The sequence below is a fragment of the Cupressus sempervirens genome, chromosome 2, assembly GCF_028749045.1.
Source record: "Cupressus sempervirens isolate cs-2001-9-10 chromosome 2, ASM2874904v1, whole genome shotgun sequence".
NCBI lineage: Eukaryota > Viridiplantae > Streptophyta > Pinopsida > Cupressales > Cupressaceae > Cupressus > Cupressus sempervirens.
The window spans coordinates 371,982,132-372,002,015 of record NC_143119.1 but is presented as its reverse complement, the minus strand read 5'-3'; the positions used below and the strand labels follow the sequence as shown (position 1 = coordinate 372,002,015).

General features: G+C 34.3%; 1 protein-coding gene across 1 annotated transcript in view; it reads right to left on the bottom strand.

Annotated features, from left to right (window-relative positions):
* Positions 1–4,501: 4,501 nt before the first annotated feature.
* Positions 4,502–19,884, bottom strand: part of LOC149572688 (uncharacterized) — a 72,603-nt gene continuing 57,220 nt past the window's right edge. The window contains exons 5-11 of the mRNA XM_089813772.1: positions 6,795–6,883; positions 6,594–6,697; positions 6,353–6,461; positions 6,163–6,238; positions 5,920–6,034; positions 5,282–5,813; positions 4,502–5,140 (exon numbers count right to left, since the gene is read on the bottom strand). Coding sequence (XP_089669898.1) covers positions 4,831–5,140; positions 5,282–5,813; positions 5,920–6,034; positions 6,163–6,238; positions 6,353–6,461; positions 6,594–6,697; positions 6,795–6,883 — 1,335 coding nt within the window. The 3' untranslated portion in view covers positions 4,502–4,830. The remainder of the gene's footprint in view (positions 5,141–5,281; positions 5,814–5,919; positions 6,035–6,162; positions 6,239–6,352; positions 6,462–6,593; positions 6,698–6,794; positions 6,884–19,884) is intronic.

Sequence of the window (19,884 nt, the reverse complement as noted above, 5' to 3'; positions counted from 1 at the left end):
CAATAAAATATAATTACAATATTCAGAAATACAATATGTAAAACCACGAGATGATTTCCTTACAATATATTGCAAGTTAGAGCCACTATATACATTCCCCTAGAAATATCCCATAGAAACCTACGATCCTTCCTTATATAGGTATTTTTTAGCCGCTCAATAAGGTTCTAGAAATTTGAATCCTAAATTTTAAGACTCACCAACCCTAAGATATTATAATTCATATTTCATTACATTAAAGTAGGGCCCAACAACTTTAAGAATTCAAAAGAAATTTTAAAGGAATTTTCATTTTCTTTGATTTTAGGTGGTGCAACTTCCGAAGGCCATAACTCATCGCCAATTGCTTTAATTTGCTATTATGACCTCATTTCGAAAATGCCATGAAGTGTTCTACAATGCTTGACTTGCACAAACTTCAGTGAACAAAGGGTTGACCCATTTTTAAGGCCTCTAAAGCCTTCAAAATTGAATTTAAAGATTGTGTACCCTTCTGTTAATACCCAAAAAAAATTAGTATCTACAAAAAATTAACTTGATCTAGCAATGAAACTTTATTGACAGGCTGATATATCCAAAGTGAACCTCCAGGAAGAAATTAGAACATTCTAAGCTCAAACGACCAACCTATTAAAAATAGTAAGCTTCCAGAAATAGCGACTCTACATTGAGATAAACCTTATTGAAAAGAGAAACCAAAAAATATTATTACACAATGCAAGATTGCCCTTACACCTTGGATGCTCTTGCATCAATAAATATATTCCAAGCATATGAATTCCAACTATGACAAATTAATCATTAAATTAAAATTAAAAATTTACAATCTCCCCAAATGTAATAAAATCACCATTAAAATAAACATCTTTTGTGATAGCTACGAAACTCTAAATGCACTCACACACTTACAAATCAAATCATATAATGCATTATGAAGTCTGCATTTACAAGTACATGAGGGATAACAATATCAATGGCATGGATACGTCGTCCATACAAGGATGACACTAGTGCATTATGCAAAGCCAAAGTGGCCAAAGTGACTATCTCTTGGTGTGGTTGTCGTGTATATAGATACACACTCAATTCCTGCAACTCAAGATGAATGTACTTGGTGCTTGTTCACAAAAACACAAATATTAAGTACAAGTACTCAATATAAAAATTGTCAAAGTACATATAATGCACATTATCGTAGTAAAGGAGAACAAGACATCGTGTAGATCTCACAAGCGACTATGACTCTATCTCACTTTGTACCAACACCAACGAATAAAATGCATAGTAATGGTGCACTACAACAATACACAACATATAATCCTATAACAATGTGTTAAACAGAAAACATTGAAATAATCATTTTAAGGCTATTTTGAGCTTTTACCAACTATAAGTTAAAGACTGGAACCCACAACATATCTACGCAATAACCATGAGTTGAATAAAACACCATCTAGATGCATCATTCATAATCTATAGTCTGAATACAAAATAACCCAGATATTGTCATAACTCATCATGCTACATCACTTGCATCATCATGTGAATATGATCGAGCCAAAATAGTAACGTAATCCAACATCTAACATCTATGATAATAGTAATCAAAATAATGAGCAATCATCAATGCATCTCATCATTCAAATAATCAAATAATAACAACTAGAGTTACTCTGAGGTCAAAATAACCATGAAATAGAATACAAACATGGGAGGCACTACGGTGGTAGCCTATCATTGATCACCATTTCCCGCTATTACATTAGGGGAAACAAGCCAGTTGTCGCCCATGTACGCAATGTCGCCACGTCAACCATTACCTTTGCCCCTCAACTACCACCCAAAAAAACCTCGGTACTTGCACACAAACATACCAAAACAAATCACCATGAACACCAATAATCGTTTGTTTTTTTTTTCATTTTTTAGTTTTCTTGGTTGCTGATTGGTCCACTTGTACAAAAAGTCTTATTACGCCTATTGGGGGGTCTTAGTGGTGGTATCGGGCAAACATTTTTAAATGGCTCTTTTAGACCACTTCGCACTCTACAAGTTATACAGAGAGTTCCGTAAATGCAAAAAAGCCGAAAAGGTTAGCTTTAAGCTCTTCACTCACCTACGAAGGTTCACCGAAAAATATCAGCAAATTTCGACATATATTTTATGATAAATAGCCTACATATAATTAATTAGCATATTAAATTACTTATTGCATAATGTGAAAATTATTGTATTTCAAAGTTTCCCTAGTTGACTTGATCCACCATTCTCTATCAAATGTAAGTTAACCAAACTAACTGAAATCGGGTAATTAATCAAACTATCAAACTTCAAACCAACTAATTGGTCAAAACTTGAAAGAAAAATCAATACAATTTTCAGAAATTTTATTATAAAATTCAAAATCAACTGATTAATCAAATATTTATTCGTAATAATCAAATTTTTGGCAGCTCACATAAGTAGTGGAGTTGACTTGGGCCTTAGGTTCGCTCCTTATTGGTCTCGAGTTGAACTCTAGAGCCGAGATTCACCTAATGCACATGGATTGCAAGAGACATGGTAAATCTCATGACAATTGGTCTAGCCCCAACTTGCCCCTTGCAACGCCAACTTAACAGTAACCCCAAATAACATGGGTTGAGTATTAAGCTAAGTCATATAGATACCTTTGGAGCAACAATTAATCAATTCTTTTTATCAAGATAATATCCTAATAGCTATAATATTCATTCACTTGCTCAAATCAAAAAAGTTTTTTAATTTTACAACAATATTGTGAAATTATTTAACCTATGTTCAAAACGTAATCTTCAAAAGAGCTTTTGCATTTACCCTATTCTTACCCAAGAGCCCCTAAAGCCCTCTGAGAGGTTGTCCCTCAAAAGTATTGTTATTCCTTCATTTCATTTAATCATGGTCATATGTGCACCCACATCTCAATCTGAATACTGGTGTAAAAACATTATCACAAATTTGTTTCATTTATTTAACTAAAAAATTGTCTCTTATAATGCACTCCCCTAAAGTAAGATTATATAATAATCATTTTCAATTAGGTTAAATATTTATGAACTATATTAGCTAATCGAATAAACAGGCTTTATAATCAAAAATAAATTGTAGTGCTCAATTTTAAAGTTAATAATATTTTAAAAATAAACAATTGATGATATTTTAATAATTTGTCATAAGCTGTATTATTTTTTTATCTTAATACATGTATAACAAGAATATAATGTAGCCACAGTCCTTAGCTTATGGAGAAAAAAAATAAGAGAGATCAATACGAAATGTTCATCTCCATTGTGTAGGCCACAGGTTACAATTGAAATAAATGAATGCATCGTATGATGACGAAGTTAGATAAGTTGGTTGATTGAATTTTTAAGAAGCAAATGAGAAAGGGTATGATGGACAGCCCTGATGAGAAAGTACTGCGGGCTTTGGAGGGCAGATGCGAATAGCCAACCTGAACAGCCTGATGAAGTGGTTTTGTTTCAGATTTCTATCCACCGGTCTCTTTTTCTCAATTACTTTTTAATAGCCATGATGAACTTGTGGTTTCAGGAAGAGTAGTTGTGAATGCAGAGTTGTTACTCTGACATAAGAAAGTATATCAGAAAAGCTTTATTGTATGGTATTATAGGTCAAATCATTTTCTAATAATGTGAATGAATGGGATGAATTTCAGCTGTACATAACATACTCTTATATGAAGGGTTTTGTAATTCTGTAATAAAGCAATTGTTTTCAGTCTGCTGAGGTTAGGTACTCTTCAGTCACTAGAACATGTATGCTTTGACATGAAAATGATGCATATGTATGTCTAACAATTTATTCATTTTGAGCTATGAATGACGTGTATTTAACGATGGCAGACTCCCTGATAATAAACTGTTTCCATAATAAAAATTAGATTTTGATTATAATGTCGTATGTTGAAATATTCAGCATTCCAATGTTTACCATCTCCGCCTCCATATAACTGAATATTGATTATACTGACTGTTTGAATACTATATGTTTTGACATGAAAAAGATGCATCTGTACATGTAGCAGTCTCTTTATTTTCACATAAGAATTCTATATGTTTGTACAGAGAATATACCAAAGTCCAGTCATCTGTTTAACATGAGACTCTGCGGTATGTGCGCTATCTCCAGCAAGTAGGAACAGGCGCTACTCATCCAGAGGCTTGCTGTTAAGAGGATTACAAGTGATTTGAACGGACTCTTTTCTCATTCCATACTATTACTTACAAATAGGTATCATTTGTCGCTGTTGATTTCTAACATTTTGTACCAACTTCAGACAACATCCATATTGAGATGCTTATCCTAGGCAAAATCAAAGATACAATATTTATAACCAATTTATTCTAAAATTGGATATGAAGGATTTATTTCTTCCCCAAACAGTAGAGCCTTCCATTTAACATGCTTACCAAAAGATGCAAAAGGATAGCTGTTGTATGAATACAGCCTTGGAGGTCCTGTATTAAAAAACTATCATCTTATTAGGCAGAAATGTATCAAACTCTCAATACAATTATCCAATGTTTATGAAAAGTACAGAAGAATCTTTGATTCATTGGCTCACAATTAAATTTCTAAGCTTATAAAACAGGATTTTGATACAACACATATTCTCACATAATCAATGCAAAGATTTAAAACTCAAAATTCAAAATGTTCACCAGTTTTTGAGAAACTGGAATAAGAATGGAACCGACAAGAGATTGCCCCATTACATTCTAGGTAAGGCAGAACTATCTCCACCTCTCAAAGATTGGCATGGGTAGACATTAATGACAATAATCTAGACCCCTAGTTTGATTTTTTGTTTAAATTAAAAAATATAACATCTTGAAGATCTTGAGCTCCATCCTCGAAACCTCCAATCGATTTTACAGTGATTTGCTCAAAAAAATTGCACACCCCATGTTTATTACAAGGCACAAACTCATGGGAACTTGCGTGAGAAGATTTCCCCTTTTCCTCTGGTACATCTTTGGTCCCATCCTGTTGGTGACACCAGCAAGAGCATGTAGAAGAAGTATACTTCCATCTGCTCACAGCTTCTTTCAAGATTTCAGTCTGTTCTTGAATTTTCTTCATTTCATCCTCTACATACAACCTGTTCTCAGGGAAAATATCAAAATTTATGAAAGAAGGTCGATATGTTAAAATGGTCTACAGAAACAATAATTGCATTACCATCATGACCATAATATTAATTTAATAGTCTCAACTTCTGCAAGAAATATCATAAGCTCACCTGGAAAGAATTAGAGCCTTTCTCTCTGTTTCTACTAAAGATTTTCCAACAGACAAGGCTTCAATTTCAGCTTGAGACTCTTTCTTAAGTTTTTCAAGTTCCTCCTCCTCAATCTGAGTATGCTGTTCCTCTTCTAACAAAGACTTTTGTATTTCAAAAGCCGCCTGCGTCAGTTTTGATGCATGTTGATGTTGAAGTTCTAAAACTGCTTCGGCACTAATGAGTGAAGGTAGTTTACTCCTAACCTTCACTTTCTCTCTATTTAGTGTAGACACTGTTGAGTCCAAAATTTTCTCTGCTTCTATTCTCTGTTGTTTTGCCTGACCCAGCTCTTTATCCCAGAAGGTTTTTATCTCCTCTCTTGTTACCATCTCTGATAAAATTTCTTTCATAACCGCTTTCTTCGCTAGATTCTCAGCTTCAACTCTAGACAATTCCTCTGAGACCATAGCAGCCACTTTTCCACTTGTGATAGCAATCAGTGCCTGCCCTTTAGTAACAGGCTTGTCTGGCTGGAATCGTCTGCTATATCCTGGACAGAAACATTCAATGTCAACACAAAGATAATGTTAAAGCAGCAATCACTCGAATGTTTGGCAATTTAACAGTTCAAACCATCACTTTGTAACAAGGCATACCAAATGCTTTTGCCATTACACTTTTATTTCCAGCCAAGGTGTCCATATAAACAGCAGGCAGTGAATCTATAGAAATTTGCTTAGCATCCAAAAATCCTGGCTTCCTCTCTAATGTCTGGACTGCAAACAGGTCATTTTTAAAATTTTCTGTTGACAATAGGTTAATTGCTTTTGATTAAAAAATGCTAAAAGAATGTGCATGTTTCATCTTTTTATAACTCTGCATGCTAAAAGTAGCCATACCGTACTATTAACTTCTGGTAGATGCTTGTGTTCTGCAAACATTTTCCAGGTCAAAAGGTCCACTCGCAATAAATGACTGCACAGAAACAGAAGTAGAAAATTTGTAAAAGGAGAAATGTATCTGATTTCATAGCTTATCTAAACAACCTTTGAAATGGAAACGAGAAAGCTTAGTAAAATTATACTTTACTTCTCAGGGTAAAACATGGTCCAGTTATGACTCTGCTTTGTGTGGTCCTTGTTAAAAGTTAAGTTTTTGAAAGATAACTTGCTATATATGATCCCTGCTTCTGCTAGACCTGGATCAGTCAAAAGTTTCCTTTGAAGTGAATGTTAATTCTGTGTGCCCATTTAAATTTACTATTGATGCCTGTAATCAGAACACTAACTACCTTATCTGATATAACAGAGAAAAACAAAACACAAGAAACCTTGAATGTAAGGAAAATCAGGATCTTCTGGTGCTATGTCATCAAATGCAAGTACAGTAACACCTTCACTGTATGCTGAAGGAAACACCAATTCACTTGGATTTCTGCAGATGAAATATTTTGAGGATCACATAAGTCTCCTGGAAACCACCAAGCTTTGCACATTCCCCTTAATTATAAACAGTAAAATTCTTGCTGTACCTTGCAAATACAGAATTTGCAGAAACAAGCCAACGGGCATATTCCCGTCTGGTACATAGTTCGCCAGGCTGAATATCTGATTCTATTATCTGCATATCCAAAACAAACTGGTCACACTGAAATTGCCACGTCAAATGTTTCCTAGCTTTTATATTTAGGGACTTCATAAATTCAGAGACATGCATAGAAGCATCGAAAGATCCCCAACTAGAGTCTAAGGTAAATTTCTGATGGTTTTGGTTTTTTATTGACTTTGACCAGCATTTAGGAAAAAATTGTCTAATTTTTAGTGTTTTTGTTTTTGTTGTTTTCTGACTTTTTTGTAATTTTTTATACTGCTGATTGCAAACACACAAATCTGATAACTAATGCTGAGTCTGATAATTAGTGCTGAAAGGAAATGAATTAACCAATAAATCAATAACTTCATACTAATTATTTTCTGATTCTTTATTTCTCAAAATTGAACTCTACATACCAGCACCCCAACCGTATGGATCAGATCTGTAAAACAGCAGATGAGGTATAATGATTTGTCATACAAATTCTGATTTCTTGTTTTGTCTCCAATACTGATGCCTCCAAGGAAAAATCTGAAGTTCTATGCCAACCACTGCTAACCAAGACTCGCCCAGCTGGGAATGAATATAATCTCTGCCTGTAGCTGTATGGCTAAGGTAGAAATGAATGAAATGTATAAAACCTGATGCCAACTTCCTGATCTGCAATTCTGATCACTATGAATTGAATTTTCTCCTCTCCAAACAGATTGAAGTTGAACCATTTAGGGTTTCTCCCATTATTTCATTTCATAAACTTTCCTAAAATAATCAATCCTCTAATGAATTGATCCCCTTGGGGTATTATTCACATGGGAAAAGAAACCACTTTTTACAAACAACTTATCCTTTAACCTGGGAAAGAGAGCCAAGGTGTTATTTTATAATACTTTGTTTAAATTATAAAGTGACATGATTAAACCTTTTTATTACTATTTTATTTAAATCAAACTTTGGAAATTATTTAATTATTCTCAATTTATTCATAAACCAGTCCAAGGATGATTCTTGAATGTTGTAGCGAACTGACAGTCCCCGCCAAAAAGTTAGGAATCCTCCCTGAAAAATAGGAAATGCAACCAAGATCTCCAAATTGATCTCAAAGGTCCCCTTATGTGCTTCGGCCAACTCCGAATAAACCCCCAAAAATAGGAATCCCAGCTTAAATTTAGGAGACTGTCTCAAACTACCCAAAGTGGCTCATAAAGCTTTTGCGTAGCTCCACAAACCTTTGAAAGGGTCCCCTATCCATATTGCTGACCTATAGGTACTCAAGCAATAGGTCAACCCTTTGCCATCTAATGAACGGTCTAAGGGGCATTACAATCCTATCTTCTGGGAGTTGCATGCCTACATGCAATTGCAAAGCTGGATGCTACAATATAGTCTCTCCTTCCCACGTGACATTCTCCAAGGGCAAGTCCCTCCAACAAACCAACTACTCTCTAATCACTTTGCTCAACCTCCTCTCCCTCATAATCTAGAATCTCAGCAGGAATCAAGATCAACCTGCCCTCCTCATCCAATGAAAGCAACTCGAGTGAAGAAACAACATATGAAAGACATTATATATTTTGCTCTCAAGTGGTAATTCAAGCTCATATGCTAGCTTTGTGATCCTCCTCAATACTCTATATGGGCCATAAAACCAAGGCTTAAGTTTGTTTGCCCCACTTTGCTGTTATGTGGCGCTTGAACAGGCAAGTGTTGTATACTTGTCATTTATCCTTGTTGTTCCCTAAGTAGGGGTTTGAGGACAATAGCCCCCGAGAAATTTATTTAGGGTTAGGTTTAACTTTTTGTTAGACGACCTAGTAAACCACCTCAAAAGGGGCTTTATAAATAAGCAGTTGTGTAATGTGAAATCATCATATTGCAATTTGCTCAACACTGGATAATAAAAGAAGTGGATTGTTGTTTCTCTAGTGGATGTAGCCCAATATTGGATGAGCTTATTAAATCTGTGTTATTGTATTATCTTAATATTGATTATTGCTCATATCTGCCAAAACTCTAACACAACTCTCTTAAGTGTGCTCTTCATGTCGGGTTGTAAGTGCAAGAAGATGACCATGTCTCCAACCTCAAATGACCTCTCGGACAGATGCCAATCCACATACATCATCTGTTGATTTTGTGCATGCGGAACATTATCCTCAAGTGTCTTAAGGACATCCTAACCATCCTGCAATCAATCCTGAGCTCTAGGAACTCTACTATCACTTAACGTTGAGTCCACATATGATAATGCATCACAGCCATATAAAGCTCGGAAGGGAGTCATATCACTAGGCATGTCATATGTAGTATTATTACAATACTCGACCAAATACAATCAACACACCCATGCTCTCTGCTGACCCAAAACATAATTGCATAGGTAAATCCTCAACCCAATTATTAACTATCTCCATTTGTTTGTTTATATGTCTCAAGGTGGTAGTTAGTGTTAGGGGTCAACTGTGTACCTTCAAAATGAAACAACTCTTGTCAAAAAATACTCACAAATCCATTGTCTTGGTCACTGACAATGATTAGGTGAGTTCATGAAGAAAGTCTAAACACGTAATGAAAAAATAGCTTTGCCACCTGAGATATTGTAATGTCGGCTACAATAAAGAAGTGCACATGCTTCATCAATCTATCCACAAACACATAAATACAATCCTTCCCCTAGACTCTTGAAAGACATATAATAAAGTCCATTGATATACTCTCCCATTTTTGCTCTAGAATGGGCAATGGCTGCAAAAGGCCTACTTAGAAAGTATGCTCTAGCTGTAGTGCCTGCCCCTAGGTCGCATTTTTGTTATCATGGTCGAACTCTATTAGACTAGTTTTGTGTTGATGGTTAGTAGCATTGTTTTGAGACTATCAGATATTGTGTTACAGATTCAATTGATATATGATGTGATTATTTAGACTCTGCATTTCATGTATGCATAATGCTTATTACATTATTTTAATTATTGATGATGATTAGTTAGATGGTTTATTATCACATGTGTTTTCTTATGGATACTTACCCCATACTCGCATGTGTATGGTGTGCGTGTTTGTTCTTTTATTGTATGGCATTTCTAATGTGGTTAAGGAAGAGAGTCGTAGTCACCAGCTAGTCGCGATCTACACAATGCACCACTTCCTGCCATTGCCTGTTTAGCTTAGCGCGTGTGTATATATATATATATATATATATATATATATATATATATATATATATATATATATATATATATATATATATATATATATATATATATATATATATATTGTATGTACATGCATGGTTTTTATGCAGGTTGTAGGTACCGGGTATCGACTTCTCTGAATTGCTAAGATGAGCGTACCCTATCGCACTATCTCAATGGAAGAGAGGGGAGATAAATTCTCAACTGCAAATCCTAAGCCCTTAAACCATTTGCCCTAGAAAGATAGGACAAGTATCCGAGATATTTTACCTTCCGAATGTGTCGGATGACAAATTCGTGATTTTAACCCTTTAGAATGATTTTATGTGGATTTTTCTTTGATGGGTTTTCATATTTTATCTTGGAGGTCTATGGTGAAATTTCTATTAATTAAGTCATTAAATTAAAAAAATTAATTAATGATTTAATTATTTTGGAAGATTAATATAATATCACAATCTTTAGATATTTTGATTTTAATTAATTAAATGGGAATTAATTGAGAAAAAGAATTAAAATAAAAGTTATAAGTCTACCTAGGAGTAAGCGCCTCTCTTGATTGCACATTTGTCAACAAAATAGGAGTTAGCGCACAAATTAAGCACATGGTGTCTACAACCTTGTGACTCATCTAGAAGGTTGGAAAAGACTCGTGCTTAGTTGTCAACACCTTCTGGTTGTTTCTAAAGACATTCTAGGTGCTTCTTGAGAGTTCTTTATATTCAGGCACTCTTAGAAGCTCGGGGAGCATGTTTGGAGGATCCGAGAACGTTGGAGAAGGAAGAAGCTTGCTCTGCAAATTCTGAGGAGAAGTGATTTAGCATCAGTGTCCAGGTAGACACTCGTGATTTTTGCATATGTTATTTTCACTTCTCGCACTTCCTGTCTTCTTCGTGTCTTCTGAATGCTTTCTGAGGATTTTCATATATTGAATATCTTGGTTGTATGCATTTTGTTATGGGTAGTTAAATTCTATTTGAGAAACTCTCATATGCGTAGATCTGAGGAAACTATGGGGTTAGGGTTTTCAAATGCATATGGACAAACCTATTTAAAAGAAATTAATGGGTAAATTTAGAAAACAATTATTTTAAAGAAAAAATTTTAACTTATACAATTAGAAAGCCCTTTTTGTTTAAAAACTATGTATATGTTCTCTTTTTAAATATACAGATCTGCGTACATATATATATATATATATATATATATATATATATATATATATATATATATATATATATATATATATATATATATATATGTTTATTATTAAAATGTTGTAGTGTCTGATAACATTCTGCGTGTATATATATACACATATATATATATATATATATATTCATTGAAACGTTGATTATTAAAATTGTAGTGAGAAACATTATTAAAAATCCGAATAACATATATGAGAAACATTTTTGAAAACGTTAAATAAAAACAAAACAATTTAATTGGGGAGGGGCGGGATTACCCACCCCGTACCCCCACCTTCCATCTTAAGCCTTACGGCCAGCGGTCGCCTATACCGCTGTCACAGGCCCTGCAATAGGGTACAGGGCCGCACGACCCTTTTAAAAGGACCGACAATGGATTAATGCCACTTTAAAATTTTTTAAAAAAATTTAAAGATTGCCTCCATTTTTAATACATCACGCAATTAAAAAATTATTAAGTTATTAATATATGTAATTTTCAAAGGTACGGTCTGCAATCATTGCAGTTCGACGGTACATGCAAGGGGTTAGTATAATTGTTTAAAGTTATAATGTTTGATATGTATTATTGAACTGTATTAATATATAATATTAACATTATGTTTATTTAAAACATATATGTTATTATTATATATAGATTTTAATAATAGTTTTTAATTAATAATAATTGGTAATATATTAATATATTAATTAAATAAAATTTGATTAATAGATTACTTCTTTTAATAATAATCATTTTATAATGTTTTAATCTAATTTAATCGGATTTAAATGAAGGATAGATAAATGTAAATGAATTGTATTTGTTTACATTGAATTTTCTACGTGTCTTAATGGAACACGATGGTGTTTTTTTTTCAAATATTGTATACTCTTAGAAACATTTTAAAATATAGATTTAATGGGTTATGGGGAAAATACTTTTATCTATCAAACAAATACATGGGTTAGGTAAAACGTACAAATTTCTCCACTCGAAATCTAAATTTGAAATGAAAACTGAGACCTCCACACTTAATTCAACTATGCAATTTTAGCAAACCAAAACATGTGCTTGCATTTTGTGTTTTCTCTATGCTTCTTGTTTGGGTTCTTGGGTTGACTAGTTGGTTGACCAGTAATAGGACGTCTACCAGAGGCTCGGGGGTTATGATTGTGATGGCATGTTGATGTTATTTGATCTCGATCTTTCTAAACCCAACCATGGTAATGTGATGGTATGCTCTACGAGATGTTTGTATTTACTGATTGTTATTGCTTTCCAGTCTTCTTGTATGAAGCTGAGGTGTATGTATTTGAGATACTTGACTTAACCATTTTTGAGTCATCGATCAATTATACTTGGGTTACTTTCCAGTCGCCTTAATGCGACTAAAGTGTTTGTTTTGATCTTGATGATGTCATGTTGTGACATGTTTTGACTCGACCATTTTGGAGTCTCGATCAGTATTACTTTGAGATACTTTTTGGTTGCTTGTTGAGAACCAATGGATATAGTGATTATAATTGACATTTTCAGTTGTCAATAGAGAACTGTGTGGTCATGATTATCTATGGATGCTTTTCAGTTGCTCATGGAGATTTGATACTCTTATTGTGGATTATCTTTTGGTATTTTTCCAGTCGCTTGTATAGGACTGTGGTGATTTTGTGATTTATGATTCCATAAGCTTAGGGTAGGTTATCTGCTTGTAGTGTCGAGAAGTGGCTTGCAATGGGGGTCGGGGCCCTAAGAGGCTGCCAGGGTAACTCATTGTAAGTTGTTTTAATAAGTGAAAACATTACACCTAATACTGACTTAAATGAACCTAATAAGATAATTGTTTGTTCTCGTCCATGCCTCAAGTGCTAGTGTAGACTAGGATGGGAGTAGAGAGAACGCTTGGTTGCAACCTTGCATTCCATAGTATGCCTCGTCAGTACGAGAGGATACTAGTGGCCGCATAGGGATCACAAGGGGACCAAGGTCTATAGGGAGACTACCAGGGTAACTCTAGCGTGATCCATGCGATGACACTTTCCCGCTTGCAATGTAGGTTTCCTACATGTCTTTGTGTGCCTCTGGGATTAGATGTCGGTTTGTGTTGGAACCTTTGAGTTAGTATACTTTTAAGATTCCTGGACTTAGAGAGTATTTGTGCTATGTGATTTGATAACCTGTTTGGGACTTGAGATTATCTCCTCAACGCGGTGGGAGTGGACCATTTAGGTTACACGCGGTCGGGTGGTAGTGCTTTTTCATTCTTACCATTTGAGATCCGTTTGAGACACCGTGGCTGATGCATTCTTTGATTTTGATGGTGGACACGTATCCTTATATTGATGATTTGCACATGTTACATGATGTTATCTTATGCTTTATTCTACATGTTAGATTTCTTTCTGCATATGTTGGAGTATGATTTAGGAGTGACATTCCTACTATGTTAATATCGGTGATCTCTTCGGTGATTTGGAATGTTACGCACGGAGGGATGGCTAAGGCCCACAATGGTCTAATGATGCTATTTACGGTTGGGAGGAACCATGCACTTAGTCAATTATGTTTGATAATATATGGTTAACTTTTATGATGAATGTTTATATCTTTTATGATGATGTCTCATGTATGACATGTGATTACATTTACTTTATTGCATCATGGACTAGAATAAAGATGATGATGTACTTTATTTTCACACATGTATATTCTTTTAAGCCTTTCATACCTGTGACATGTACATTGGATGATTGAGCATTCTGAAATGTAATTTACTAAAAGAACATTTGGAACAAAGTATATTGGATTTATCATTATTATTCCATGAGGATGTGATGTTAGATGGAAACATTAATAGTTAAATTAGATGTGATTCAACATTAAGGGATCCTTAAAGAATGTAACCTGTTATGTATGTTTATGTTTACTTTCAGTTGAATGTTGTTGTTGCTTTCGCTACTATGTTATGAATGGTTACTTTCATGCTTCAAAAAAAAAATGCTACCAAACTTAGTGAAACTTTAGGTTAATTCTTTGGATCCCTTGGCGGGGCGTTGCACTAGCTTATTCTGGTAAAAAGTCACACACTCACATGCATATTGCAAGACAACACCGTTGAGGCCCTTCCATGACAACCTCTCTATGACCTACTTGCATCTCTTGAAGTACCCCAAATGACTTGCAAGTGGTGTGTCATGGATGTCTCATAAAAACAGCTCCTTATGTTTTGATATGAATACCAAATAGATCATGTTCTTGTAATATATATCAATCACTGAGCGTTTGTCATCCTAAACCAAACCATCCATAATCTCACATGCAAAATGATTCTTGTTATACTCAACTAAAAGTTGAGACTTCTAATCTACTGAAAGCTTGCTCAAGGAGTGAAGTCTAGCAACTCCAAGCCTCTTAGAAAGTGTATGAGCAACATTCTTCTTCCCTTGAGATAGTTAATGTCAAAATGATACACCTATATCTTGTTGATCCATTTTTACAAGCTCAAAATTAGAAAACAATTGAAACCACCCAACTCTTGATGATGCCTAAACTATCTGAGTCAACGAGCACTCTGTTAATGTTTGGTAGCTTCAATTGGATATGTGTGTGTGTGTGTGTGTGTGCATGTAGTTAAATAATAAACTATTATATTAATTAAATATTAATGAATAGACATGTCCCTTCATGGGACATGTCTATCCATATCTCATCCACAATATAAACAGAGATCGTTGCACTTGGAACACACATACCAAGCATGACAATGCAAATACATTTGCAGCATACTCCAAAATCAACAGTCTTCCCCTAAAATCTAGTGATGCTCCTAAAAAGTAGGAGACTAGACATGTCACCCTAAAACTAAGTCCTAATGAATCTCCTATGTTGTGTGCATCTCTAGGATGTCTGTCAATAAACTAGGAGTTCCTCCTAAATTTTAGGAACTCATTGTCAACTGGTCCAAACTACCTAAAAAAGCTCGTGTTAGGCTCGTTATGCCCTATATGAGTCTCCTACACACTCTATTGGCCTTTGGGAACTCTAGTAATAGGCCAACCCTTAACAGCTACATACCATCCTAGAAAAGGGAACATAGGATCAAGAAGTCATCTGTCAAGGTCTAAGCATGAATCAGTATACTCAGTTGTGATACTCTCCCGGTGTACCACAAGGTAAATTCATCTGCATTTGGCACATTGAAATGAAGAAAATCCCCTACCTTTACTCCATGCCTCGCAACCAATCTCTCATATATTAAATTGTGTATAGCCTCACTGTTCACAAGGCAAGTCACTCAATGTTCATTATTTCACAACTTAGGATGTTTCTTTTGATTTAAAGTTTGAAATAAGAATATGCTCATTGTTGTTTGTGTTAATTGTTACTTTCTCCCAAACATGATGATTGTTGCATACTCCTGATACATGTATCATATCTTTTGCCTAACATAATCTCCTTATTACTGTTGTGTTGCTGAAAGTCATTGTCGATTTTATTATTTTTTATCTTTCTTATATCAATAGCACATTGTTACTGCTCATGCCTTTGTCTTCTATAGCTCACATATAATATTTATGCAGTCTTCGTGGTGTCTTTGATATCCTTATATGTGCATTTGTTGGATGTGACCCCTGGGAGCCTCTGTTAATCATATACATTAGTGTTTTTGATTAATGATAATATTTCATCACATACATCACATATTGTGACATAATTGACTTCTAGTGCTTTTGCTCAAATTGATGCCTTAAATTTTACAAGAAATTAGGGTTCCATCACACCAAACCAACTCATAGAGGGCGGAATGACGGCTTTCACTTCAGACTTCTTCTAGAGAATAATACATTTCCATCACGTCTACTTGTGAAAGATGGATCCACCATACCTACTCGCTGAGGGTGGAATGAGGACTTTCACTTGAAACTTCTCCCAAGACTATGAATCGCGACCTACTTAAGGGAAGCTTCAAAAGAGAATTAAAGTGTCTATACAATATACAGTGATAAAAAAGGCCACACAAATCGTAAAGCCAAAACACCATGCTGATCACATATATAGACACCTCCAATCAAGTGAAATCGTTGCTTTTCTTAAACTATGGTATGCACGGCCTTCAAAAACTATCACATATGTAAATTGCGACCAAAATGCAAATAGATCGTGTCTCAAGTGCCTTGAGCAAGAATTTGAACCTCTAATTGAAGAGAACAACACTACAAACATCAAACTAAATGACAAATATCAAACTAAATGACAAATCCCCAACCAACGTTTTGATCACGATTAAAGTAAAGGGAATTGATGCCACCAAAACTGAGGTAGTTGATCAAATATCAAGCATCGACAATCACTAACCACACATGCCAACTAATAATATAAGAATCGATGGCTCCATAAGGCAAATGGTTGAGCTCCATAAGGTGAATGGTTAAGCTCCATAAATGAAATGATCACCTTCAAAAGTATAGGCATAAACATTGAGACACACATGATACCATCTCAGCACACACACGACACCAACTCTAAGTCATGCACAATATGAGGATAGAATACATATCACGCAACAGTAAATAATAAACACGGAGATAATAGAACTGCTAACTGCTATATTTTGAGTTTTGATAGGAAACTTTTCACTAGATGCCGAAAAGTTGAATGTGGTGACATGACATCAGCTATAGACACAAGAAAAAAAAACTCTTTTAAATAAGAAAAAGGAAAGAAAAAAAGGTAGCTCGACATAAAATCTTGAATGATCTCACAGGGTTAATCATAACATAATTGATAGTAATCCAAAGAAGAGAAGACAATTATCCCAGACAAGCATTCCAAAACAAATGTAAAGATAGCACATAGGTCAACAACACACACCAGTCATTATCAGCAAAACAAGCCCAATAAACGCATGTAAAGATCATACACAAAACTGAGAACAGTTGCATTCGGCTAGCGAAAGTTCTATACATAGACAAATAACTTCTCAAGAAGATACATAGAATCGACAATAAAATGAATAAGCTCTTACACGAAAGTTAGTTGAGTAATCAACAAAAGGGAGAGGAGTTACACTTGATGTGATATATCATTACACTAAGCAATCACATATATAAATTGAAATGACTCTTCATGTTTCCAAACACGAGTTTTCGCATGACACGTCTCTCCAAATAGCATTATCTCAAATTTTTATCATAAATATATTCTCCAACTGTTGACACAATATTATCTCTATTTCAACAAATGGCAAAATCAGAGATAAAGATCTCTATCGCAGCTACAATCTTCAACAGGGATTTATAGTTCTTCATCGTCATCTTTGTAAAAGGTGTATGCAAGAAGGGATGTTAGGAGGCTGCAACTATTTAAAAGGGTAATGTCATTGTTTTTTCCTTTCCAGAATTATAACCAGTTTGTTTTCCTTTTCCAATCAATTTGTCAGCATCTTCTTATTCTTTTATAAATCATGTTATTTGTATAGTAGGCGACCCCTTCTTATCTAGACCCTCACATATATCAATATCTTCAATGTAATCACCCCATTTTGGTCTAGTAAACTATAAGACTAGACCACATTATGCGCTTAATCACTTTTGCATAATTTATGGTCAAAACAAAAGACAAAATAGGCCAGCCCAATCAATATCTTTGAAGTGTTTTGAACCCAAACAAAAATGAAACCCCACTATTTTCAATCTCTTCACTGTAATCACCCCATTTTGGTCTAGTAAACTATAAGACTAGACCACATTATGTGCTTAATCAATTTTGCATAATTTATGGTCAAAACAAAAGCCAAAATAGGCTAGCCCAATAAATATCTTTGAAGTGTTTTGAAACCAAACAAAAAATGAAACTCCACTTTTTCAATTTTTAAATTTTTTGTATAAAAATCTTCAATATTAAATAATAAAAATATATATATAAAGAATCTGTATTAAAATTTCTGCATATTCTCTATTAAGTATATTCTATATATTCTAGAAGAAGAATCTATATTATGTATCTTCTGTATAATATGTATATTACAATTTACTATAATTTGTAGCCTGCATATTCTATAATCTGTATATTTTGGAATCTGTATAATATTTTATATGTATTCCATATATTTTCTGCATATTCTGTAAATATTTTGTATATGTTATTCTATGCTTTATTGGCTCTTAATATATCTATAATGTGGAAAAGTCCTCTAATATAAAAAAGAAGAATCTTTTTACTCTCTTTTAAAGTTCTACAAAATTGATCCAAAGAGTGTTCTCAAATTAGCTTAGTCCAAGAGGTTTAGCTTGGTTGAAGCGATGAGTTCTCATTGTGGAGACCCTGGTTCAAATCCCAAGAGGGACATCTTTGTGGAATTCTAAGTTGTGACTCTTGGTCTTCTATTGGTTGTATTTGTCTCATTGTAAAAGGTGGATTTTAAGTTGTGACTCTTGGTCTTCCAAATGTTGTTTCTAGTGTGGTTGCTCAAAAGGCGCTTGAATAAGATTGTAATTCTCATGTTGTTGTTTGAATGAACACAAGATTTGTAAACGATTTCAATATTAAAATTCTTACTCTGGTTTTCCAATTTTTCCCAAAACAATTTATGCTTCTATAGTTCAAACTGCCTTGCATACACAGAACGAAGGCGAAGTATGGTTTATTGACAGTGGCTGCTCAAGGCATATAAGTGACAAAAGTTTCTTACTTCAAAGAAAACAAATGATGGTAGTAGGTACAATACGATTTGGTGATAATGCTTCAGCCAAAATTTCAGAAAAAGGCAGTCTTCTTGATGATGGAAGAAAGAACAATAGAAATGTATTATTTAATGAAAGTCTGAAACACAATCTTCTGAATTTGAGTCAGATGCTTCACCAAGGACAAACTATTTCCATTCTGAAGAGTATGAAATAAGCAAAGAAGGCAGATCTAATTCTGAGGCTACTAGAGTAAGCAATAATCTTTACATTCTTAATAATGCCAAGAGTGATAAGTGTTGCATGTCACAACAAAATGAAAGTTGATTGTGGCATAAAGAGAGGTTGGGTCACCTAAATTTTGACAACCTTGTCAAAATCAGCCACAAAGAAGCAGTGGGAGATATTCTAAAGCTCTCAAAACCCTCAGACATGATATGTGAAGAATGTCAATCCAAAAAGCAAACTAGAGGAAGGTTCAAATCTAAGGAGTATCCTACTACAGAGCCTCTAGAGCCTATTCATACAGATCTATGTGGGCCAACAAGAACAAGGAGCAAGCAAGGTAAATGATATTTTGTGATTTTAATTGACAATTCTACAAGAATGACTTAAGTTGCCTTTTTAAGAAAAAAAATAGAAGCTCTTAACAAATTTAAGGCATTTAAAAGCCTTAGGAAGATTAAATGTCTTTGATTAGACAAAAGAGAAGAATTCACATCAAGTGAATAACAATATTTCAACAAAAAGCATGGAATAAAGCAACAATTTTCAGCTGCAAGAACACCACAGCAAAATGGTAAAGTGGAATGGAAAAGTGGGACCGATCAAGGAATGAATTGGATCATGCTGAATGAGTCCTAAGTCCCTGATTCTTTCTAGAAAGTAGTTTATATTGTTATTTACATTCAGAATCATGGATAAAAATAGCAACAATACTCTTTATGATTATAAGAGATAGGCCAGC